We start from the raw sequence: 25,380 nt of genomic DNA, 5'->3' as shown, positions 1-25,380 counted from the left end.
CTGGCAAGTCAGCTTGCAATGAAAAATGCCTCTCCGTTACAGGAAACGCAGGAGGCAATAATTCTTGCGCGATAATCGTTTTCAGTTACAAGCATTCATCGTTCTTTGACTTTTTGTTTTCCTTGCCAGGCCAGAAAATGATGCCCTTTCTTCCTGTAGCAGGGACAGCCACCTCCAGTCTGAGCAGAACTCCCGTCCCCCCACCCGCAGCGGCAAGAGACCCAGCCATTCCGAGCTCTGCTTCTCTTCATCGTGTAAGGATTGGATGGAGGTCCGCGAATTTTAGGTTTAAGTCGGACATTCCAAGGCATGTCAGTGAACATGCTCCTCTGGTCTAGATATTACGCTGCTAGCACTCCCCCAATCTGGTGTCATCCAGGTGTTTTGGACTACAACTCCCATCATGATGGGAGTTGTAGTCCAGACCCACTGCAGGGCATCAGGTTGGGGGAACGTTGTTGCCACAAGAGGGTTTGAAAGATGGGTGGACCAGCCGGCGGGGCACGGGACACGAGATGCGGGCCCAAACATTTGGCAGAAAAAGCACCACCTCCCAAATTTTGAAGCATTTCTTTTCTAAAACAGCAGTTGAAACTGAAACCTCTGAGGGGTCCCTGGGGCGTCTTGGAATGGTTGGTTCTCCCCCATCAGCTGCTGAGATCCTGACTCTCCAGTCCTTCAGTGTTGCCCAGGACAGCGTAGACCGACTGTCAGACAGGTATGTAGGTGTATGGTCTATCGAAAGAGTGGCCTGTAAATTCTTAAGTAGCGTATTTATGATAGAATTGCAGAATCATAAAGTCAGAAGGGACCCCAAGGGTCACCGGGCTCAGCCCCCTATTTCTTCTTTATTTTTCTTTGGCGATCACTTGTAGCCAAGTAATATTGTCTTCCATGAATACGGTTTTAACAGTGAGTCCGTAAGTGACTGTGGAGGCTAATTCTGGATCCACACGTCCTTCCACAGTGGGGACATTGGTTTCCGGGCGGGAGCTGATCATGGTGAGGGTTTGCCAAGCGTGCCTTCCTCCTAGCACGTTTCTCCCTTGCGTCCTGAGTTCGAGTGTCTTTAAAGCCCATGACACCTTTGGTCAAGGCTGTTCTCCAATTGGAGCGCTCACAGGCCAGTGTTTCCCAGTTGTTGGTGTTTATACTACATTTTTTTTAGATTTGCCTTGAGAGAGTCTTTAAACCTCTTTTGTTGACCACCAGCATTACGCTTTCCATTTTTAAGTTCAGAATAGAGTAGCCCCCTTACAATGCGGAAATCACAGGTAAAGAATCCCTGACAGGTGACAACCTCTGTTTAGAAAACTCCAATGAAGGGGAGTCCACCACCGTCTGAGGTTGTCCGTTCCACTGCCAAATTACTCTTACCATCAGAAATTTATTCCTAAATGTTCCTCTCAATGTTCACATTCCACTGTAGCTTTTCTCCATCAATTGCAATTAGCCTTCGGGGCCAAATAATAATTCATAGCGTTTTTCTTTGAATGTGTTTCTTGCAAAAGGGGAAGTTCCGAGGCAAATGGGCAGACGTGACATTTCAGGGGTGTGAATCAGTGCCGTGGACGTAAGCAGGGCTCTCGGCTGGTCCAGCATCCTGTTCTCGCAGGGGCTAGTCAGATGCCTAAGGGAAGCCCACAAGCCTGGACCCGAGTGCGACAGGACTCTTCCTGCCTGTGATTCCCAGTGATTGGTATTCAGAGTCATACCTCCTCTGGCAAGGAAGGTAGAACACAGGGATGGGGACTAGTAGCCGTTGGAAGCTTTTTGCTGCATGAATTTGTCTAACAGTCTTTTAAAGCCGTCCAAGTTGGCCAAAGGGACGCGGGTGGCGCTGTGGGTTAAACCACAGTCTAGGACTTGCCGATCAGAAGGTCAGCGGTTTGAATCCCCGCAACAGGGTGAACTCCTGTTGCTCGTTCCCTGCTCCTGCCAACCTAGCAGTTCGAAAGCACGTCAAAGTGCAAGTAGAGAAATAGTTAGCGCTCCAGTGGGAAGGTAAACGGCGTTTCCATGCCCTGCTCTGGTTCGCCAGAAGTGGCTTTGTCATGCTGGCCACATGACCCGGAAGCTGTACGCCGGCTCCCTCGGCCAATAAAGCAAGATGAGCGCCGCAACCCCAGAGTCGTCCGTGACTGGACCTAATGGTCAGGGGTCCCTTTACCTTTAAGTTGGCCAAGCTGTTATTTCACCCATATCTTTTTCTGTGTGTTTACAGAGTCTTTAGTTGCAAAACGTGATTTAAAACTTGTAGGAGCTGCAGTGTACCAAAAGCAAGCCAAGAATCATGACATTAATGGCCCAGATGATTTGGTGTAAGATAGATTAATTTGCTCATAAGTCTTCCAGACGTCTCCCAGTTCCGGGGCAGCAACCGCAGATGTCCTTGACTTGTCCTGGCTGTGGGAACCAGCATCTCGAAGCAGGCAGTCTGGACTTCTGCGCTAAAGAAACAGAAGCCTGTGTTTTGCAGCCCAAAGGCAAAAATCTGTAGCCGCAGTTAATCATTCCATTGCACAATGCGTGTTTTCCCCTTTCGAAGTGGAAGACTAAGAACGCAAGAAGAGCTGGCTGGATCAGGCCCACGGCCCATCCAGCCCAGCATCCTGTTCTCACAGTGGCCAACCAGGTGCCTGCGGGAAATTTGCAAGCAGGATCCGAGCACAAGAGCACATTCTCTCTCGCTGCTTCCAGCTGTGGAAGCAGAGCAGAGGCAATAATCTTGTGTTCATATTTTTTATTGTTATTTTTGGGACAGTAATTATGCCTGGTGTTAAGGGAGGGTCCCCAAAGAGCAAGCAGCCCTCAGCAGTGGTGGAGGGGGAGAGAAAGTTCCTCACCCCCTTTTTGCAAGGGGGCAAATGTGTTTTGGAAGGTGCCACGTAAATCCAACCTGCGTGTATATAGTTCTGGTTGCCTCTCTGTATAGCATGACGTTCACTTTAGGAGGGCTATAAAAGTGCCAGGGTGTCCAAGCGCTGCCCAGAGAGGAGGTTGAGGTGGGAATTGACTTCCCTGAAGTTAGGCCTCTTCTGTTAAACAGCTGTTGTCTTGAAATGGTACAGATAAACTGCATCAGGAACAAAGAGAGCTGTGTGTGTTTGTGTGTGTCTTCATTCCCGGTTTGCAAGCCTCTTGGAAGCCGCCTGTCTGGCTGCTGTTGCGAACAGAATGCTGAACTAGATAGATCCATGGCCCCTTCCTTGAGGAAGTCTATCATCAGCAGGTGTTAGCCATGGTAGAGAAATGGAACCTCCCTGTTTAGTCGCAGTCTAACTCCCGAGTCCCACCTGCTGGAGTCAGAACCCCACGGGACGGCCATCACCCTTGTGATGCCTACTTATCAGATTCTTAGAAGCAACTGGCTGGCTGAAAAAAGAAGCAAGGCATTGGGCTAGATCAGGGTTGAGGAGCCAAGGGCCACATTCCCTTGTGGGCAACTTTCCAGGGGCCGCATGCAAATGGTGCGTAGGGACAGGGGCAACGGGGGCAATTCACGCTTTTGCTCTGTAGGCTGCATTCCAGCCCAAACTCAGGTTTTTGCACAAACACCCCTGCAGGCATTTTAAATCACAATGCAGTTCAAGGGTACATTCCAGCTGACCAAAAGCACGGATCAGGGCCACTGAGGTGGGTGCCCAGACAGAGAGGCCTGGAGAGCTTCATTTGGCCCCTGGGTTCTGGTGAAGAGGGGATTTATTTATATTACTTACCTTTCACTCTTCATTTTTGGCAGTTTCCAAGCAGTTTCAGCAGGGCCTCCTTCTGGATTCCTGTTCAGGAACAGCTTAGCATCAGCCCCAGGTCTTTGTGTTGCCATCCACTGATGCCCTTTTGTGCAGCCGCAGCCCACAAAAATGCTCACAGTGGCTAAGGGAGGAAATGGCAAGAAAATGTGTGGATGCTCTGAAAACATGGTAGCTCCATAAATGAAGCTCCACGCTGGGCAAATAGTTTTCAGTCTTGCACGACAGCGGAGCTAACAGCTGCACGGGTTCTTGAGCAGGGAAGAAAGTGATCTGGAGAAACCATAAGAAGAATGAACTCATGCCAAGGTCCCATGGCTCTATTTGTGCGGGGTTACTTGGATAGGGAAATCCTTGAAGAACACTCTTTCCCAGGACAGTAAGATACCCGAGTGCCTTGCCTTTGTCCCACAGTCACTTGTAGGAGAGGAGTTCAGATAATAGATAGATAGATAGATAGATAGAGTGGTGCCCCGCAAGACGGAAAACTCGCTAGACGAAAGAGTTTTCCGTTTTGGAGGTGCTTCGCAAAACGAATCTCCTATGGACTTGCTTCGCAAGACGAAAATGTCTTGTGAGTTCCTGCGGGGTTTTTTTCCTCCCCCCCCCCTTTTTCTAAGCTGCTAAGCCGCTTATCAGATGATCCGATAAGCTGATAAGCCGCTAAAAGCCGCTAATAGCGCTAATAGCGCTAATCCTCTAATCCTTCAATGGGCTTGCTTTGCAAGACGAAAAAAACGCTAGACGAAGAGAATCACGGAACGGATTCTTTTCGTCTTGCGAGGCACCACTGTAGATAGATAGATATGGACTGCTTGATCCCACTGTGCCTCATGACCAGAGATGGTAGGTGTTCTCTTAAGCTTTTATGTGCTAGTGCATCTTTAGATTTTTTTTTCTGTGGAGCCATGAGGATTACCTGCTTACACTTCGTAGAAATGAAGCTGATCATTCAACAAACTTTTACTCACTGTAGACCCGCTGAGATTAATGGAACTTAGTTACTCCTGGCCATTAATTCCAGAGGGTTTACTCTGAGTAAAAGTTAGTTGAATACAGCCCTGAGGTTCTTGGGTCCCTGGCATGCTATGTGATTCTCTGGTACGCTGCATTTTGATCCCAGCTAAGTAGTGGTGCGTCCGCCCCCCCGTATATGCCATGCTATACCTGAATGATTCCCTGGTTGTAATATTAGAAAGATAACTAAACGTTTCCTGGCGTGGGTGGGAAGGTGAGAGAACATTGTTCTACTTGCCTTTTATTCCCTCCCCCAACTATTTGTGGCTTATGAGTCACCGGAGCAGCATTTCTTTTCAGTCGCTTGCGTGCCTTCAAGCTGGTTTCTCCCAAGAAAGCGAGAGAACACAGAGAGCCAGCAGATAAAGATTTATGTCTCTGTGGCGGATGTCTCACATGCCCGCCTTTCTTCTTCCTGCCAGAGTAGCACCTAGCCGTCGTCATATCGCGGAAGCCCTGCTCATTCCCACCGCCAGCTCGACTGATTTGCCCTCCGGTTGTGGTTGGGTCATGATGTTGCGGTTGGTTAATGCTGACTTGCGTCACATACGGAGATCGAGGGAGATGCTGCGATGGCCTTGTCAGGTGCTTCATATCTGGATGTGATTTGAGGCACTGGTTTGTGTATCCCCAAGAAAAACTGTTTCCCCTGAAGGCAAATTCCACTCAGCGTATGTCACATGCATTCCTTGTGTAAGGCTCAAAGATTCAACACCTGGCACCTGCCATTGGAGGGCAGCAGGCAGGCCGGGGAAGACCAGAGCAGGCAGCACTCGTCAAGGCAGACCAAGAGATAGTGGTCAGAGGGTCAGACTAGTCCCTGGAAGAGACCAGGGTTCAAATCCATGATCGGCTGTGAAGCTCTTTGGGTGACCTTGGGCAAATGGCTCCTTCTCTCTCCGCCTAATCAACCTTGCAGGGTTGTGAGGGTAAAATGGCGGAAAGGGAGAACAATGTACAGTGTCGTGAGCTCCTTGGAGGAAAGGTGTAATAAATAAATAAATAAGACAGCCCCCTGTATTCTCCCTCTACTTTGTGCGTTTGAAGAGAGGAGAATCATAGAATCCTAGAGTTGGAAGAGACCACAAGGGCCATCGAGTCCAACCCCCTGCCAAGCAGGAAACACCATCAGAGCACTCCTGACATATGCTTGTCAAGCCTCTGCTTAAAGACCTCCAAAGTCGGAGACTCCACCACACTCCTTGGCAGCAAATTCCACTGTCAAACAGCTCTTACTGTCAGGAAGTTCTTCCTAATGTTTAGGTGGAATCTTCTTTCTTGTAGTTTGGATCCATTGCTCCGTGTCCGCTTCTCTGGAGCAGCAGAAAGAGAGAGGAGAGAGCCACAAGGGCTCGCTGATGGAGCATGTTTTGGCCAGACCAGACGTGACACAGTATCTCTGAACAGGTTGTTTTCTGAGCTTAAAAGGAACCACAAAGGCCCCTGAATGGAATTGGGGTTGGGGGCAGAACGAGCTGGCTGGCTGGCTTGAAACCCTTTCCCCCTTGTGCCATTTCCACCAGCAACTGCCCCCACCCCCACCCAAGCTGCTAGAGGCAATTCCCAAAATATAGAACCAGGGAATTTAGATGTACTAAGGCTGCTCCATGGCTGATGCTCCCATGGGGTTGGGTAAAAGGCCTATCTCATCTCAAACTGAAATTTAAATAGAAGCCGTCAGTTCTTTAGCAAGTGTCCATGTCTGTATACATTCCAGATGTCATCGATAATACCTGTCAGATATCAATAGATCATTGCACAAGAAGTGAGCGTCATGAAAGTTGCGGGGAGGGGGGGGGACCATGTGTTTAGAAATGGCCCACAAGCCATTACAGCCTGTTTTGCTAAATGAAACATTTAGAATCCGCTCCATTTGGTTCTGGATCCCTCTGAGTTCAATTTCTAACTATGAGATTCTACCAGATAATGATCTCTGTATTTTTATTATTAATTATTTTTGACCAGAGGCTTCCTGCTGGACTGGAAAAGGGGGTTGGCAAGATCTTCTGAAAAGATAGCAGAGAGGGCTGTAAAAAGAAGCAAGCAAACAGGGCGGCCGAAAGGCAGTTCCAAGAGAGTTTTTACTGCCTTATTAGCAGGCCTGAGCCATCAATGGCAACAGTTTGCAAAAGCAAAGTCTCAAACAGTGGGAGCAATTTGAGGAAATGGAGAAGCAGGGAGGTTGTTAACTCTTATGGCCACCTCTCTGGCAGGTGGCTGTGGAGGAAGCTCTGCAAACATCCACATTCCTTTCAAGAGGGAAGAGTCCTGCTTTTCCCCCTCACAGTGACTTTCTTTGATGGGGCATCTGTGTTGGCCTGTTTGTGAGAGACCCTTTGAGGTCCCATTTTAATTACTTCTCTATAACTGAGACATCTCAGGAATCTATCACTTTTTACTCCTTTCCTGCACCTGAGTTGCTCCTTGCCTGTAGGGCCACAACCTGGCTATTAAGAGGAAAATTAACCTGTGCCAAAGTTTTGCAGTTGGGTTTTTTTGCAGCGAAACCCCTGCGTTTTTCAGCACCCCACAAATTGAGAAATCGATATGAAACACAGGGTCTGTACTTAACATTAACTATGAATCCCAAAATCTGGAATCCCCTGCAAACTGTTGAAGTTGTTTTTCAGCATTGGTTCGTAGTTAAAGGGGCCGCTGTTAAGGCAGCCAGAGAACCTCTTAACAACGGAGTGTTCTGTGCTTAGTTTTAAAAAACCAAATAAACCAAGAAGAGGGGAGGAAAGGCACGAGCACTTCCTTTGCCCAGAAATTGGTTTTTCCTAAGCCCCAAGTCGCAGACAGGCAGTAGTGTGTGTGTGTGTGTGTTCACTTTGTCCATGCCCAGAGGCAAGTTTTCACATGGCCTGAGGCTGTATGTAAACCCAGCCTGACTCTGAGCTTTTCCCCACGTAAACTAGTTAAACTGTGGAACTCGCTTCTGCAGGAAGCATTGATGGTGACCAACCGGGATGACTTTAAAACAGAATTAGACAAATTCATGTAAGAGAGGGCTATCAATGGCTACTGGCCCTGATGGCCACATTTGGAGGCAGCCATGTTTCTGAATCCCAGTTGCTGGAAACCACAGGAGGTGGGCAGAGGGCTCTTGTGCGCGGATCCTGCTTTCCGGTTTCCCACAGGAATCTGACTGGCCACTGTGAGAACAGGAGGAAGGACTAGATGGGACATGGGCCTGATGCAGGCGGCTCTCTCTCCTTCCTTGTAAAAGGAAGTTCTGGGACTCAGCCCTGAGACAAATGGAAAACCCAGGCTTCCTTTCTGCAGCTTCTCCATAGCTGTTGACACCTGCTGTTATATGATGCATCTACTGCTTTAAATAGTGCAAGAGGACAGGTCCCTGCCCTGAGGAGGTTACAAACTAGCATTGGACAGAGGAAGGCGGAGAATGTGCATTCTCTTCAGGGGCCGTTTACTTAGGCAGCTACTGTAGGGTCAGACTGAGGAAGGTTAAGCTAAAGTATTTAAAGGGAAATGTGAATTTTGAGGAAGAATTTATGTGAGACGTTTGCCTGAATAAATGGTATGAATGCTGTTCCTTGCTAGCGTGTCAGTTGTTTAACGGGTACTTAACAATTTCGTTACAAGGCTGATGCCAGCCAGAAGAAAGTCTGCCATATCAATTGATGCTAATCCAATATGTTTTCAAAATGTTGTAGGATTCAGGGTCTTTTGTTGCAGAATTCCAGACTCCTTGCAAACTTCTGCCTTGTCTTGTGGTGCTCAGTTGACTTCATTAATTCAGAAGATTAATATCCCATCTTTCTCCAAGTCGCAAAGGCTGCTCTGTCCCTCGTTTTTTAATTCCATTTCTCCCTCTTGCAGCGACTTCCTTCCTGGCCTCCCCAGCAAGCCCAGGCTCCCTTGCTCCCCGGACTTCCCGAGTGCCAGGCCTGGAAGGGGCAAAATCCCAACCATCGCTCCCCAGTTCTCCCAGTCTGGGCCCCAGCAAACCAGTCGCCCCGGCTCTTCTGGATCCTCATCAAGGAGCAGGCAGAGTAAGAGCAAAATCGCCTTATTGCATGGTCTGGGCTGGTTCCAGGAAACATCTTTGACCCTGTCTTTTGCCACCTGAGGGAGGTGTATGTTTTTGGGACTCACCTCCTTTTTATGGTTGTTATGGTAAATTGTTTTTAATGCTGTGCTTTGCTACTGTAACCTGCTCTGAGGTATTAGGGTAGATAACAGATAAATAATACCTCATTGCTTGATGGCACACAGCCAGACGGTTTAAGAAAAGGATTGTGTTGGAGAAGTGTGCATGCTTCTCTAAGGTAGTTCCTTCCAGGGGCTTCGGCTTTAGCTGCACTGGTGCCAACTCTAGGGCCCCTGGGTGCCTGGGCAACCAAACAAAAAAATTGTGGGGGCTCGGACACAACTTCCAGTTTGGTACCGGAAGCTGCTTTGGAGGCCCGAGGCGATGTTCGATACGACGTCTGGCGAGGCCTTGGACGTGACCTCCAGGGACCCGCACAGAAGAAGAAGAAGAAGAAGAAGAGTTTGGATTTGATATCCCGCTGTATCACTACCCGAAGGAGTCTCAAAGCGGCTCACAATCTCCTTTCCCTTCCTCCCCCACAACAAACACTCTGTGAGGTGAGTGGGGCTGAGAGACTTCACAGAAGCGTGACTGGCCCAAGGTCACCCAGCAGCTGCATGTGGAGGAGCGGGGAAGCGAACCCAGTTCACCAGATTACGAGTCCACCGCTCTGAACCACTACACCACACTGGCTTTACACCACACAGCCTCAGAAGCGCTGCTGCGGCATTCCTACGCAATGTGACATCATGACATCACGTTACGTTGCGGGCACTATTTAGCGGCACCATTGAGCACCCATAGCCTGGGACCCAAGTCCGCAACTTGAATACCAGCTGGCATCTTCCTTCGCCATGCAGCAGACGGAAGGATGGGAAAGGGGGAGGATTTTTTTTTATGAGAAGGTTAGCACAGCTGGTACTAGGAATGAGGAGCTGCTTTCCAGGCAGGTTTGATGCTTTTTTCTTCTGGCCTCACGCTCTGTCAAGCATTCCTTGCTGCCTCCCTGCAGCCCCCCGCCCCCGCCCCCATCCTCTGTTTACTCCTGTTGCCTCTGCATTCTGTTTCCTGCGATAGGAGCTCTGTCCAGCCTGGATCAAGAGGGCTCTGCGATCACGCACACGAGTCCTCCTGCTCTTCCTGCTTCGCTCCTGCCGCTGGCTCATTGTCACGCTGAAAAGGAAGCGTGACTGAAATGCAGAAAGTGCACACTCGCCAAGAAAGCGGTCCCTGAAGCCCCCGTGCTCCCCGCTTTCCAGGGAAAGTGGAACTAACTTGACATCATTCCGCAGGGCCTGCAAGACAGAGCTGTTCCACCAGGCCTTTGGCCAGGGCACAGCCTGACTCCCTCCCTCGGCAATCTTTGCGGAGCTCCGGCCCAATGGTTGCCAGTGGCTTGAATTAATTAATTTTATAATGAATGATTTTAGAGTGTTGTTTATGCTGTACTTTTGTACTGTTTTATTGTTGTTAGCCACCCTGAGCCCGGCTTCGGCTGGGGAGGGCGGGATATAAATAAGATTTATTACTATTATTATTATTATGAGTGGAATAGGAAGCCCCAGTCCTCCATACAGTGTCAACTGGAGAGTTTGTGGCCCTCTCATAATGCAAACCCACATCATTATAGCTTTTTTTAAAAGCTCCGAGGCTTACAAGAAATGTTTTCTGATAGCAGCTGGAGTTTCTTCCTTCCCCTTTCTTTTGCCTGTTAGTGGCATGACTTGGTTTTGTGGTTGCCCTTCCCAGTTTGGGCCACCATCTCCATTGTCTTAAAGATAACACATTTCTAACCCTTCCATACATGTTAAGCAGTAAGATTTTTTACCGGACTAAGCAAGTCTTGTGCTGGTCAAAGGAGAAAGGCCTGAGCGCAGTTTCCTCAAACCTTTTTGGCTTGCTAGCCCTAAAGAGGGAAATTTCGCTCCAGGATACAAATTGGATCAGGTGGAAGTGGCCCAGGGATCTCATGGGGCTTTGTGTGATGTAGTGGTTCAGAGCGGTGGACTCGTAATCTGGTGAACCGGGTTCGCTTCCCTGCTCCTCCACATGCAGCTGCTGGGTGACCTTGGGCCAGTCACACTTCTCTGAAGTCTCTCAGCCCCACTCACCTCACAGAGTGTTTGTTGTGGGGGAGGAAGGGAAAGGAGCATGTTAGCCGCTTTGAGACTCCTTCGGGTAGTGATAAAGCGGGATATCAAATCCAAACTCCTCCTCCTCCTCCTCTTCTTCTTTGAAGGCAGCCTTCCTCCAATGAATGAATGAATGAACTTTATTACGGTCACAGATCAGGATTAAGAAAAGCATATAGATAAAATAGCAGTTGGGATTTTTGACCGATAATTGTTAGGGCAAATGAGGACAAGGAAACAGGCATAAAACATCCGAATAAAATACAAGATTAAACGCAGATAATGGATAGATAAAAAACTAATAATTAAAACAGATAAGAGCTAAAAACCAACAAAGACACGCAGTTAAAACAGCTGTAAGAGCATAAGAACTAAAAGACTCGCAGATAAAACAACTATAAGAGGCTGCAGAGCCTTACTCCAAATTTTTGCCTGGTTTTAAAAAATAAGCGGCTCCTGTAGTCATCCTTCATCTGCTGAAGGCTTCACGGACATTGATTAATTCTCAAATTGAAGAGGGCACAGCCCCATTTTGAAGGCAGGAAACTGAGCAAACAATGCAAAGGGGCGAATTTGTTTTTGGGGAGGGGGGAGGTCCCAGTCTTGAGACAGCAAGGAGCCAGGCAGGGTGGGGGTGGGGGGCTATGAACTGGAGGAAGGGCAAAGAAGCAGCGGGACCCCTTCCCCAACCTCAGGACTCTGCAGCTGCTGTTGAGGATCACATGCACAGAGGCAAACTTGGGAAGCAGCTTGCAACCCTGCTGCTCCCAGAGAGTTTGCCATAGTGATGGGAAAAGATGTGTTCTTAAGTATGCAGCCCTTCCCTTTGAGCATCCAGGATGTCCTTAAGTTGGTGAAGAGACTAAGCCATGAATGAGGAAGCAGTAATGTGTAATAGGTAAATAACAAAGTGACTGTGACTCTGTCTTACAGTAAACGGTCCACTTCCTCTGGCACCACAGACTCCCTGTTAATCCCCTAGAGCAGTGTTTCCCAACCACTGTTCCGCGGCACACTAGTGTGCCGCGAGATGTTGCCTGGTGTGCCGCGGGAAAAATTAAAAAATTCGAAAGATTTATTATTATTTTTTAAAGTCAAATTTTCGATTGGGGCGCCGTCACTAGATGACCCCTGGGGTTCCCTCCCTCCCTCCCGCTCTGCGCCTCCCTCCTCCTCCTCCTCCGGGGAGGCCCTTCCTGGCTCTCGGCCAAGGCTTGGCGGCTGCCACTCACTCGCTCGCTCGCCCACCCGTTCCTCCATCCCTGCACCCGGCCTCTCCCCCTCCGTCCCCGGCGCGGGGGCTGCCGGGATCCGTAGTCCCCTCGCCCTTGGGCTCCGCGCCCGCGCGGGGTGCGCGAACTACGTTTCCCAGCGTGGCCTGGCAGGGCCGGGCGTTTTGTTTGAAGCGCTCTTCTCCCGGCCATGGAATGAGCGCAGCGGCGGCGGCCGGGCGGGCAGGGGCTCTTCCGCGCAGACCCCGCGCAGCCTGTCTGCACCCCCGCGGAGATCGGGCGGCAGGATGGAGCCCGGGGATCCCCGCGGAGGCGGAGCGGCGGAGGCAGAGGCTGCCCCCCAGGTAGGGCTGCGTCGGGGGGGTGTTTATTTTTGCAATGCTGCATCCGCGCCGGAGGGGACGCATCGGACCGCGGGGAGACCCCTTGGCGGGCGTGCAAGGCAATGCATGCGTGCAGGCGTTGCATGGAGTGCAGTGCAATGCAATGGCAACGCGGCGCCCTGCATGCATGCATGCAACTTCCACCGGCGCTCCGGACTTGGCAGGTGAGGGGGGTCCCCAGTGGGCGGCAGAGAGAGCCGGGAGGGCGAAGGGGAGCTGGGGGGGAGCAGCGCTGCTCCCCGAGCCGAGCCCGGGGGGAAACTTCGGCGTCATTGCGCCGGGTGTTGGAAGCGGAGGCTGGCAGGGGCCCCTCACCTGCAAAACCTGGTCGCCTCTCATATATTTCGTGCATTGCATTCATCGCCCGCTTTCTCCTCCAAGGAGCTCCCGGGGGCGCGCGTGGTTCTCCCCGTGTTATCCTCGCAACAACAGCCCTGCGAGGTGGGTCAGGCGAGTGGCCCAAGGGAGCACCCAGGGATTGTCCTGCCCATGTGGGGTGATTTGAACCCTGCTCTCTGCCCGGTCTTCGTCCTCATTTAGCCCCCACATGTGCATGACTGTGCATGACTGAGGTTTTCCCCCCTCGTCTTGGCTATGGTGTGAGTCTGTGCTGTTAATTAATGGGGTTCTGCCTTCGGAGAAGATGAGCCAGCCCTCAAGGAGGTGATTATGTAATTTGCTAGCAATTCATGTCCCTCCCGGCGTGACGCTGCGCGCTGACGTCACGGGGCTGTAATGGTGGTGTGCCTCGAGATTTTTTTCATGAAACAAGTGTGCCTTTGCCCAAAAAAGGTTGGGAAACACTGCCCTAGAGGACGTGGCCATTGTGGGCACAGCCTCACCCCCCCCCCCCAGGCTGAGGTGCTCAGTCCTGAATTCTGCTTTAGCTGATAGCTTCTCTCTCTCCTCTGCAGGCAGCCAGTCTTCCAGGAAGTGAGGACAGATCCTTTCCTCAGGAATCACCTGTCTGAGCGAGCGCTTAAGGACAGACTCGACCAGCTTCCTGTAACAGGGATCCTCGCTTCTGCAGCAGCCAGCAGAGCCAAGGGGGAGGTTATTAGCACAAGGGCCATGGATGCTCTGAGATTCAGCCGCTATCTGATGGGATACACCTTACCTTGGCCGAAGGATTCTGTCTGGAGGAATGTTTTATTCCTTGGACATCACTGCTTCCAGGCACAAATGCACAGTCCAGGAGTCCCTTGCTTTTTGCCAAAGGACACAGACTGGAAGCCCAGCCCCGGTGTCCTGAGGGACTTGAGCTTACAGCAAGTAGCTGGTCTGCTCCTGTTTGCATCCTTGGTAGAGACCCTGCAGTCTTACGTCAGTCATGCATTTACCCAGCCTCCTGCCCTCATAGCTTTCTTTCCGTCCGTCTGCCTGTGACGCAGATCCACCTTCAGCCTTTCTCATGATTTTATTTGGGTTTATTGCTTTCCATTCAAACGAATGCCAGCTTACAAACAATAAATGACAAAAACATAAAGAACATCACAGCGCACATCCTATAATACCATTAACAAATCGGTGAAGCCATTACTATCCACAAAACACCATTAGCACAACAGCAACTACAGTGAGGGGTGGAAGTATTTGACCCCCTGCTAAGTCAGCCTCGAAATCTTACCGACTTAGAGAGGATCTGCAAAGAGGAGTGGGACAAAATGCCTCCCGAGATGTGTGCAAACCTGGTGGCCGCCTACAAGAAACGTCTGACCTCTGTAATTGCCAACAAGGGTTTTGCCATCAAGTACTAAGTCACTTTTTGCAAAGGGATCAAATACTTATTTCGCTCATTATAATGCACACCAATCTCTGACTTTTGTCTTCTGGGTTTCTGGGGGTTTTCCTGTTGTTATTCTGTCTCTCGCAGCTACAATAAACCTACCATTAAAATTATGGACCGGTCATTTCTTCGTCAGAGGGAAACGGGCAAATTTAGCAGGGGATCAAATACTCCCCCCCCCCCCGCTGTAAAAAATAAGTTAAGCATCACAGTTACAGCATGTGTCATGTTGTATGATAAACAAATCAAAAAGGCATTTATAATCTGGAAAGCTATTAACAAAATAGCAACCAAAAAATAAGCCAAACACTATTAAGTTCACGCACACAAACTTCTCTCGCCCTCCCCAAGCCCTCATAATCTTTCAATATGTTCAGTTCATTAAAAGACATGTGCAACTGCCTTAAATGGGAGGACCCTGGTCTAATAGAAATATCTGCCACAACAGAGCTATACTTTAACCTATTATTAGTTTCTACCCCTAAATCAAAACCAGAGACTGTTTGGAATGATCTTGCGTGAAACTATAGGGCAGCCTTCCCCAGCTACAATTCCTACCCGCCCCAGCTGGGGCAGCCGGGAACCAAGGGCAGATTTTGGAATGTGTTTGGGGCCCACACACTGTGCGCTGAGCCAAGCAGGAGTTGTAAGCAAGGCGCTGGCCTTTGGGAAGGTGGCGTGAAGCTCTGATGGGGTCCTTGAGTCCTCACTCTTCCTCCCCAAAGCCAGGCACCCGTTTTTGGGAAGGTAGGGTGAGGACAGGTAGGGGACAAATTTTGGCCTTGCACACAGCAGCATGGTACCCAAGTCGGCCACTTCTGGAACATTTGGAGGGCTGAGGATAGGGAAGGCTGCTGGGCAGCCTCCACTAGTGGAGAGAGCTGGCCTGACTCATCTTTTAGCTGCCCAGTGACATGTGATTGGCCTGTTCCTGATACCTGGAGTTTGGCTGATCCATCTGGTGAGTCGGGAGAGGGGTATAAAGGAGTGTAAAGACTGAGTGGGGGTGGAAGAGAGAGAGAGCAGGTAAGCAAGCTAATGCTTGCATTTTGGGCAAGGGAGGAAAGTTGAGTAGGGAAGGAGAAATGTGATGGGGTGGCTGTTGTTGTTGTAATCCAGAGATATTAGAAATAGTCCCTGGAGCATCTTGAAAGCAAGGCACCACTCTGGGGATGTTTAAAGTGCAGAGTTCAGAAGTCTCCTCCCTTGCCCTTTCATCCCTTTGTCGTCTTCCTGTTTTTAAAAACCCCTCTGATGACTCCTGTGCTTTCCCATGAGTGGGCCGTAGACCTTCGTTTCCTCCTCACAAGGAGAAGCCAGGAAGCCCACAGATGCTGCCAGGATCGCTTTGCCCCTGGCACACGACCTCTGAAGCCGTTTCTTTGATCCACGGTGTCCCCGGCCCCCTCACTCCCTTTCCCTTCTCATCATACAGTGAGCAGATCTGTCTCCCTGGGGAATCTCAGCACGTTCTCAGAAGTTTTGAGGATGGGAGAACAGATGGGGCTCTTTTGCCAGGTCTACCCTTTCCACGAGGCGGGGGGGGGGGGACACATGTTGATGTACCTTTTTGGGGAGAAGCAAATGGAATGTTATTTCACTTTCCTTTATATTTTACACGCAACGTGGACAAACACATTAATATTGTAGATTCAGGTAGGTAGCTGTGTTGGTCTGACGCAGCCGAAATAAATAAAAAAATCAAAAAGCTTGTAAAGAGGTCTAGGTGGCTGTGAGAATTCAACGTGTCTGAGGGAAATGCATCTAAAGGAGGTTTTTAATGTTTGATTATCTTTTTCTATATGCTGGAAGCTGCCCAGGACGGCTGGGGCAGCCCAGTCAGATGGGCAGGGTACAAATAAAATTATTATTATTATTATTATTATTATTATTATTATTATTATTATTATTATTATTATTAATATTATTAACCCTATGTGGACTGGGGCACGGTGGAGGCTAAAACCAGATTAGCCAGCTGAGAACTGGAAAAAACAGCTAAACAAATAAACATTGGGATTGCTGGAATGGGAGTCTTCATTTCGACCAGCCCAGTTCCCCTCCTGCTTCTTCCCTGACCATCTAGCTCAGCCTTCCCCCAACCTGCTGCCCTCCAGTTGCTTTGCCACAGCCAGATTTAGCCCTAACGAGCAGCTTTGGAGGATTTGAAAGCTTTTTGGTTGACCTAATACAGCAGTCACGAAATTAAAAGACGCCTGCTTCTTGGGAGAAAAGCAATGACAAACCTAGACAGCATCTTAAAAAGCAGAGACATCACCTTGCCAACAAAGGTCTGTATAGTTAAAGCTATGGTTTTCCCAGTAGTGATGTATGGCAGTGAGAGTTGGACCATAAAGAAGGCTGATCGCCGAAGAATGGATGCTTTTGAGTTATGGTGCTGGAGGAGACTCTTGAGAGTCCCATGGACTGCAAGAAGATCAAACCTCTCCATTCGGAAGGAAATCAGCCCTGAGTGCTCACTGGAAGGACAGATTGTGAAGCTGAGGCTCCAAGACTTTGGCCACTTCATGAGAAGAGAAGACTCCCTGGAAAAGACCCTGATGTTGGGAAAGATGGAAGGCACAAGGAGAAGGGGAGGACAGAGGACAAGATGGTGGGACAGTGTTCTCAAAACTACCAGCATGAGTTTGACCAAACTGTGGGAGGCAGTGGAAGACAGGAGTGCCTGGCATGCTCTGGTCCAGGGGGTCACAAAGAGTTGGACATGACTAAACAACAACAACAACAATAAAGGAATTGCCCCCCAAAGAACTCTGGAGCCCCTTGTGCCATCCAAGGCAGGAGCTGTTGGGAACAGGGAGCAGCTAAGATAACGGCGGATGGCACGAGCACCCGGGTGTCGCTGCCCTGTGCCGACAGATGTGGCACGGTCTCACAAGCTAGACTTTATCTGGGCCCTGGCAGGCGCTCTGACCTTGGCAGAGCCTGGGAGCTCCTGGGGAACAAACCTGTGCATTGTGGAGCTTCCCTTGGTGTGTTCCACTGGCTTTCAGCATTGCTGTTCTCAATAGCAGGAAGCAGCACACTTCAGTGGTGATGAAAGGGGGACCCTCTCACTGCCAAATGCCTTTGCTGGCCTCTCTTCCTGCTGCTGCCTCCTCCTCCTCCCTTTGCAGCAACTTGTTCCCTGTCCCAGCTCATCTTTTTCCAGAGCGTTCATGATGAAAGGGTTTTCTTATTCCCAAGGCATCCGTTCACTCCCAGAGAATTTGCGGCGCTTAGGAGGTCAGCTTTTAATAGCCGCGTCTTATTTTAAAAAAGAAGGAAGGTATAGCTATAATAATAATAATAATAATAATAATAATAATAATATATTTATTTATATGCCTCATGGAATCATAGAATCATAGAATCATAGAGTTGGAAGAGACCACAAGGGCCATCAAGTCCAACCCCCTGCCAAGCAGGAAACACCATCAGAGCACTCCTGACATATGGTTGTCAAGCCTCTGCTTAAAGACCTCCAAAGTAGGAGACTCCACCACACTCCTTGGCAGCAAATTCCACTGTCGAACAGCTCTTACTGTCAGGAAGTTCTTCCTAATGTTTAGGTGGAATCTTCTTTCTTGGAGTTTGGATCCATTGCTCCGTGTCCGCTTCTCTGGAGCAGCAGAAAACAACCTTTCTCCCTCCTCTATGTGACATCCTTTTATATATTTGAACATGGCTATCATATCACCCCTTAACCTCCTCTTCTCCAGGCTAAACATGCCCAGCTCCCTTAGCCGTTCCTCATAAGGCATCGTTTCCAGGCCTTTGACCATTTTGGTTGCCCTCCTCTGGACACGTTCCAGTTTGTCAGTGTCCTTCTTGAATTGTGGTGCCCAGAACTGGACACAGTACTCCAGGTGAGGTCTGACCAGAGCAGAATACAGTGGCACTATTACTTCCCTTGATCTAGATGCTATACTCCTATTGATGCAGCCCAGAATTGCATTGGCTTTTTTAGCTGCTGCGTCACACTGTTGGCTCATGTCAAGTTTGTGGTCAACCAAGACTCCTAGATCCTTTTCACATGTACTGCTCTCAAGCCAGGTGTCACCCATCTTGTATTTGTGCCTCTCATTTTTTTTGCCCAAGTGCAATACTTTACATTTCTCCCTGTTAAAATTCATCTTGTTTGTTTTTGCCCAGTTCTCTAATTTGTCAAGGTCGTTTTGAAGTGTGATCCTGTCCTCTGGGGTGTTAGCCACCCCTCCCAGTTTGGTGTCATCCGCAAATTTGATCAGGATGCCCTTGAGTCCATCATCCAAGTCATTAATAAAGATGTTGAATAAGACCGGGCCCAAGACAGAACCCTGTGGCACCCCACTAGTCACTCTTCTCCAGGATGAAGAGGAACCATTGATGAGCACCCTTTGGGTTCGGTCAGTCAGCCAGTTACAAATCCACTGAGTGGTAGCATAGTCAAGACCACATTTTACCAGCTTCTTTACAAGAATATCATGGGGCACCTTGTCAAATGCCTTGCTGAAATCAAGGTAGGCTATATTCACTGCGTTCCCTTCATCTACCAGGCTTGTAATTCTGTCAAAAAACGAGATCAGGTTAGTCTGACATGACTTATTTTTCAGAAATCCATGCTGACTATTGGTGATCACAGCATTCCTTTCTAGGTGCTCACAGACTGTTTGCTTAATGATCTGCTCCAGAATCTTCCCTGGTATTGATGTCAGACTGACTGGGCGGTAATTATTTGGGTCCTCTCTTTTCCCCTTTTTGAAAATAGGGACAACATTTGCCCTCCTCCAGTCTGCCGGGACTTCGCCTGTTCTCCAGGAATTCTCAAAGATGACTGCCAGTGGTTCTGAGATCACATCTGCCAGTTCTTTTAATACTCTTGGATGCAGTTCATCTGGCCCTGGAGACTTGAATACATCTAAACTAGCCAAGTATTCTTGTACTATCTCCTTAGTTATTCTGGGCTGTGTTTCCTTTGCTGAATCATTTGCTCCAAATTCTTCAGGTTGGGCATTGTTTTCTTTATCGGAGAAGACTGAGGCAAAGAAGGCATTGAGGAGTTCAGCCCTTTCTGTGTCCCCTGTTTGCATTTCTCCATCTTCTCCTCTGAGTGACCCCACTGTTTCTTTGTTCTTCCTTTTGCTACGAACATACCTATAAAAGCCTTTTTTGTTGCTTTTAACCTCTCTAGCAAGCCTGAGTTCATTCTGTGCTTTAGCTTTTCTGACTTTGTGTCTACACGTGCTGGCTATTTGTTTGAATTCCTCTTTGGTGGTTTCCCCCCTTTTCCATTTTTTGTACACATCCTTTTTTAATCTTAATTCAGTTAAAAGTTCTTTAGATAGCCACCCTGGCTTCTTTAGGCACCTTCCATGTTTCCGTTTCATTGGTATTGCCTGACGTTGTGCTTTTACTATCTCCCTCTTAACAAACTCCCAGCCATCATGAACTCCCTTTCCTTTTAGTATTGCTGTCCATGGGATCTCACCCAGCACTTCCCTAAGTTTTATGAAGTTGGCTTTCTTAAAGTCAAGAAATTGAGTCCTAGTATGCTTGGCTGCTCCTTTCCGCTGTATAGTAAACTTCAGAAGAGAATGATCACTCGCGCCTAATGATCCATCCACATCTACCCCACTAACCAGGTCATCAACATTGGTTAGGACCAGATCTAAAATGGCTGTTCCTCTTGTTGCTTCTCCCACTTTCTGGACAATGAAGTTGTCTGCAAGGCCAGTGAGGAATCTGTTTGACCTTATGCTCTTGGCTGAGTTTGACTTCCAACAAATATCCGGGTAATTGAAGTCCCCCATTACTACTATCTCCCTTCCTTTTGCATGCTTAGCCATCTGTTCCAGGAAGGCATCATCTATGTCCTCCGTTTGGCTTGGGGATCTATAGTAAACTCCCACAATGAGGTCTCTGTTATTCTTCTCTCCCTTAATTTTGACCCAAATGCTCTCATTTTGGCTTTGTGGTTCTAAATCTTGGATCTCTTCACAGGTATACACATCCCTGACATATAACGCCACTCCTCCTCCTTTCTTGTCTGGTCTGTTTCTCTGAAATAGATTGTATCCCCCCATTATTACATTCCAATCGTGGGACTTATCCCACCAGGTTTCAGTGATGCCTATTATGTCATATTTAGTTTGCTGTACCAAGAGCTCAAGCTCATCTTGTTTATTTCCCATGCTTTGCGCATTAGTGTACAGACATTGAAGTCCATTAATCATTCCCCCGTGTCTCTTATTTAAGGATTTTTTCCTCCCACCACTAGGTCTGCGTGCTGTTTGCTCCATTTGGTCTATGACATTTGGATGATCATCTTCATTAATTGATAGACTCCTACCTTCAGGAGCACTGTCTCCCTCCCCCACATTAGTCAGTTTAAAGCCCTCCTGATGAGGTTTCTGAGATTTTTGGCAAAAACATTTCTCCCAACCGGTGTGAGGTGCAGCCCATCACTTGCCAGAAGTCCATCTTCAAGAAACTGCAGTCCGTGATCTAAGAATCCAAACCGTTCCTGTTTACACCATTTGCGAAGCCAGCTGTTCACTTCCACTATTTTCTCCTCTCTCCCTGGGCCACGTCGTTCAACTGGGAGGACAGACGAGATGACAATTTGTGCATTTAGTTGCTTCAATTTCCTGCCAAGAGCCTCGTAGTCTCTTTTGATCTTCTGGAGGCTATTGCTTGCAGTGTCATTGGTTCCCACATGAATCAAGAGGAAGGGGTATTTGTCAGTGGGTTTTATGATTCCTTGCAGTCGTTCAGTTACATCTTGGATCTTAGCCCCGGGGAGACAGCACACTTCCCGAGACATCTTGTCAGGCCCACAGATCACTGCTTCTGTTCCCCTCAGTAGGGAATCCCCTATCACCACTACACGCCTCCTCTTGGGTTTGGTCGGGGTTCTTCCTTGAGCTGTCTGTTCCAAGCTCGCCTGCACATTCCCTGAGGACTGACTTTGCTGCTCATCTTCATATACCTGATCGACTGTAATGAGGGAGAGATCCTCAAATGGAGTCTGCTCTTCGTCTTCCATGCTAGAGGAGAGGACCTCAAAGCGATTGTGTATTTCTAAACAATCAGAGTGAACCCTGGGCCTCCTACTTCTTTGAGTCACGTTTCTCCATATATCTGGCTCCTGTGTTGGGGAACTATCTTCCTTCTCAGGGGAGCCCCCGGTCTCCTCGTTGGTGGGGACGGTGTGCTCTGTTGCTTCCAAGAAGATTTCCAGCTCTCTAATTCTTTGGAGCGTAGCTACACGTTCCTCCAGTTGCTGGATTTTGTCTTTTAAAAGGGCAATCAACATGCAATTGCTGCAGGTAAAGCTGCCTGCAACATTTGGCAAGATGGCAAACATTGCGCAGGAATCGCAGGCGACTGCAGCTGTTCCCTCCCCTCCCATCTTGAGATTGTGTCGTTGGGGGTGGCTACAAAGGTCCTCCATCATAAAAAGCTTGAAGACAGGAGAAATAACTCCCCCCACAAAAAAAAAAACCCTAGGTCTCTCCCAACAAACGTTTGAGACTAGCTCCCCTAAATCTAAAAGATGGGTATAACTGCCCTGCAAACTCTGAAAAAAGAGTTTGCAGGGCAGTTATCTGACTTTACTGCCCCAGCCACTCTGGGAGGCTTCCAACCGAAAATACAGTGGTACCTCGGGTTAAGTACTTAATTCGTTCCGGAGGTCTGTTCTTAACCTGAAACTGTTCTTAACCTGAAGCACCACTTTAGCTAATGGGGCCTGCTGCTGCTGCTGATGCGCCACTGGAGCACAATTTCTGTTCTCATCCTGAAGCAAAGTTCTTAACCCGAAGTAGTATTTCTGGGTTAGCAGAGTCTGTAACCTGAAGCGTATGTAACCCGAGGTACCACTGTAGTAAAACAACACAATACAGCATCAAACACTAAAAACTTCCCCGTTTAATTAATGCCACAATAGCTCGTGGCCCAAGATCAGTTTGCATTGGTTGAGAGCACACACTGGAGACTTTGGGCATCTCTGCAATACTTGCTTTTATTTGCAAGCAGAGCATAGCTGTGCCAAGGTGCTTTTATCCATCTGCCTGCTTTCCCTTTGCCCCTTTGCCCCTTCCTCTTTTAAACTCCCAGCATTGGAATGAATATGGCTAAAGAACATCCTACCAGGAAACTTTAGGGTCTGGGGTTTCAGGTGTGGACACGCTACAAACCATGGGTAGGCAAACTAAGGCCCGGGGGCTGGATCCAGCCCAATCGCCTTCTAGATCCGGCCCGCGGACGGTCCAGGAATCAGTGTGTTTTTACATGAGTAGAATGTGTCCTTTTATTTAAAATCCAGGGACGCGGGTGGCGCTGTGGGTTAAACCACAGAGCCTAGGACTTGCTGATCAGGAGGTCGGCGGTTCGAATCCCCGCAACGGGGTGAGCTCCCGTTGTTTGGTCCCTGCTCCTGCCAACCTAGCAGTTTGAAAGCACGTCAAAGTGCAAGTAGATAAATAGGTACCTCTCCGGCGGGAAGATAAACGGCGTTTCCGTGCGCTGCTCTGGTTTGCCAGAAGCGGCTTAGTCCTGCTGGCCACATGACCCGGGAGCTGTACGCTGGCTCCATTGGCCAATAAAGCGAGATGAGCGCGCAACCCCAGAGTCAGTCACGACTGGACCTAATGGTCAGGGGTCCCTTTACCTTTACCTTTATTTAAAATCCATCTCTGGGTTATTTGTGGAGCCTGCCTGGTGTTTTTACATGAGTAGAATGTGTGCTTTTATTTAAAATGCATCTCTGAGTTATTTGTGGGGCATAGGAATTCGTTCACCCCCCCCAAAAAAATATAGTCCAACCCCCCAGAAGGTCTGAGGGACGGTGGACCGGCCCCCTGCTGAAAAAGTTTGCTTGACCCCTGCTGCAAACCCTCTTTCCCCATCGCAAAGTGATTTTCTGGGGAAAGAGTTGCTCACCAGTTGCTCTGATTTCCTTCTCTCTGTAAAGAAAGAACAGGGGGGACGCTTGACAAGACTGCAACTTGTACTCTTGTGGGGTGTGGGGAGCAGGTAGAGTTGGCACCCAACCCCCCTGGGCAAGCCCTTGGCAAACATTTTTCAAGATGCCCCAATGCTTACGCACTTGGGACCAACCCCACCCTCTGCCCCGAGACCTGCTGCCTTTGCGCTGAATGCCTTGTTGCAATCCTTCTGCTTTATAATCTCTAATATGTGTGTGTAAAGGGGGCGGGGAGAACTGGTTGGCTCCCGAGTCGGCTCTTTTTGCCAAGCAAGGAGGAAATGCATAAATTTCCACCGCTGGCGAGAAGGGAGTGTAGATTATTTGTCCTGTGACAGTCGAGGAAGACAATAAATGGAGATCAGGTGTTTCCTCTCTCTGGCCGCGGAATGTGAACTTGCCTTTTGTCCTTCGAGAGATGCTGCTCATTTAGTGAGCGAAAGTGACTCTAAGAGGCTGCCCTCTTAGAGGAAAGTCTATGGGGCTGCCCAGGTCCAAGCCAAAATTTTGCTGTCTAAGAACTCCCTCACCCCACCCAGGGCCCATCGTAAAATTTCTAGAGATGGCTGGATTAAACCTCCCTGGGGTTAAACCAGCAGCAATATCAAACTGAATGAGTAACAATACGTTGCTCTTCCCTGACACTCGAGGGAACACACAAATGGGGTAAAGAATAACAGGTTTATTAAAAAGTTCCAAGAAAGTGACAGAGCACTGCAGTTACCTTTTATGGCAGGAGTAGGCAAACTAAGGCCCAGGGGCCAGATGTGGCCCAATCGCCTTCTCAATCCAGCCTGCGAACAGACCGGAAATCAGCATGTTTTTACCTGAGTAGAATGTGTCCTTTTATTTTAAATGCATCTCTGGGTTATTTGTGGGGCATAGGAATTTGTTCATTATTTTTTTCAAAATATAGTCCGCCCCCCCCCCCAAGGTCTGAGGGACAGTGGACCGGCCCGCTGCTGAAAAAGGTTGCTGACCCCTGGTTTATGCCTTCTCCATCTCTCCGTCTCTTTCTCTCATAAAAGGTAAAGGACCCCTGACCATTAGGTCCAGTCGTGGCTGACTCTGGGGTTGTGGCGCTCATCTCGCTTTATTGGCCGAGGGAGCTGGTGTACAGCTTCTGGGTCATGTGGCCAGCAGGACTAAGCTGCTTCTGGGGAACCAGAGCAGCCCACGGAAACGCCGTTTACCTTCCCGCCAGAGCGGTACCTATTTATCTACTTGCATTTTGACGTGCTTTCGAACTGCTAGGTTGGCAGGAGCAGGGACCGAGCAACGGGAGCTCACCCCGTCACCGGGATTCGAAATGCTGACCTTTTGATTGGCAAGTCCTAGGCTCTGTGGTTTAACCCACAGCGCCACCCGCGTCCCTTTTCTTTCTCTCATAGACTCATATAATTCTAGCATTTCCAAAGATAAACGACTACCTGAGATTCAGAAGACATCTGAAGGCAGCCCTGTTTAGGGAAGTTTTTAATGTGTGACATTTTGATGTATTTTTAATCTTTGTTGGAAGCTGCCCAGAGTGGCTGGGAAAACCCAGCCAGATGGGTGGGGTACAAATAAATTATCATCATCATCATCATCATCATCATCATTAGAAGGGACCCGAAGTGTCATCTAGTCCAACTCCCTGCGATGCAGGGGTCGCAGCTGGGCACTCAGTCAGCAATGGGGGTGACTCCTGCTGTAGCTGGTGTACAACACTTTCCAGATAGCTCATGCTGAACGTCGAAGAATTCAGGATTTCTTTGGGCCTGTACACTCTAGAAATCACAGCTGGCCCATCCCTACCAGAGTAAAAAACACTGTTGAGGTTACATAAGCCATAGCTGGTGTTTGGGTGACCCATCAGTTCCCACCATAATAGGATACCCTCCAACACTCCTCAGACCCTCCTCAAGCCCCCCCCCACATTTTTTGTATCTCGTCCCCCCCGAGCATTTCCCATCAGAAGAAGAGCGGGGGCCACCACAGGACACAGGACACACGCCTTCCATTGTCTTAAGAAAACCCCTTGATCCTGATTTTAATCAGCTCATCGTTCTCC

The 25,380-nt window shown here is 48.9% G+C and overlaps 1 protein-coding gene and 1 long non-coding RNA gene across 9 annotated transcripts in view; one reads left to right on the top strand and one right to left on the bottom strand.

Moving 5' to 3' along the window:
• Positions 1 to 16,239, top strand: part of ARMC9 (armadillo repeat containing 9) — an 88,987-nt gene extending 72,748 nt beyond the window's left edge. For 6 of the 8 annotated variants that reach the window (XM_083504060.1, XM_083504062.1, XM_083504058.1 and 3 more), the window contains 4 exons: positions 130 to 254; positions 586 to 718; positions 8,613 to 8,785; positions 13,488 to 16,239. In XM_083504060.1, the coding sequence (XP_083360186.1) occupies positions 130 to 254; positions 586 to 718; positions 8,613 to 8,785; positions 13,488 to 13,510 (454 nt within the window). In that variant the 3' untranslated portion in view covers positions 13,511 to 16,239. The remainder of the gene's footprint in view (positions 1 to 129; positions 255 to 585; positions 719 to 8,612; positions 8,786 to 13,487) is intronic. The other 2 variants (XM_083504063.1, XM_083504059.1) reach the window with 1 other exon arrangement.
• Positions 1 to 25,380, bottom strand: part of LOC310707503 — a 211,864-nt gene that overhangs the window by 81,640 nt on the left and 104,844 nt on the right. The window lies entirely within an intron of this gene.

The sequence above is a fragment of the Podarcis liolepis genome (genome assembly GCF_965112155.1).
Source record: "Podarcis liolepis genome assembly, chromosome: 5".
NCBI classification, from domain to species: domain Eukaryota; kingdom Metazoa; phylum Chordata; class Lepidosauria; order Squamata; family Lacertidae; genus Podarcis; species Podarcis liolepis.
Note: the sequence above shows the minus strand (reverse complement) of the source record. Positions and strands in the feature narration are given on the sequence as shown.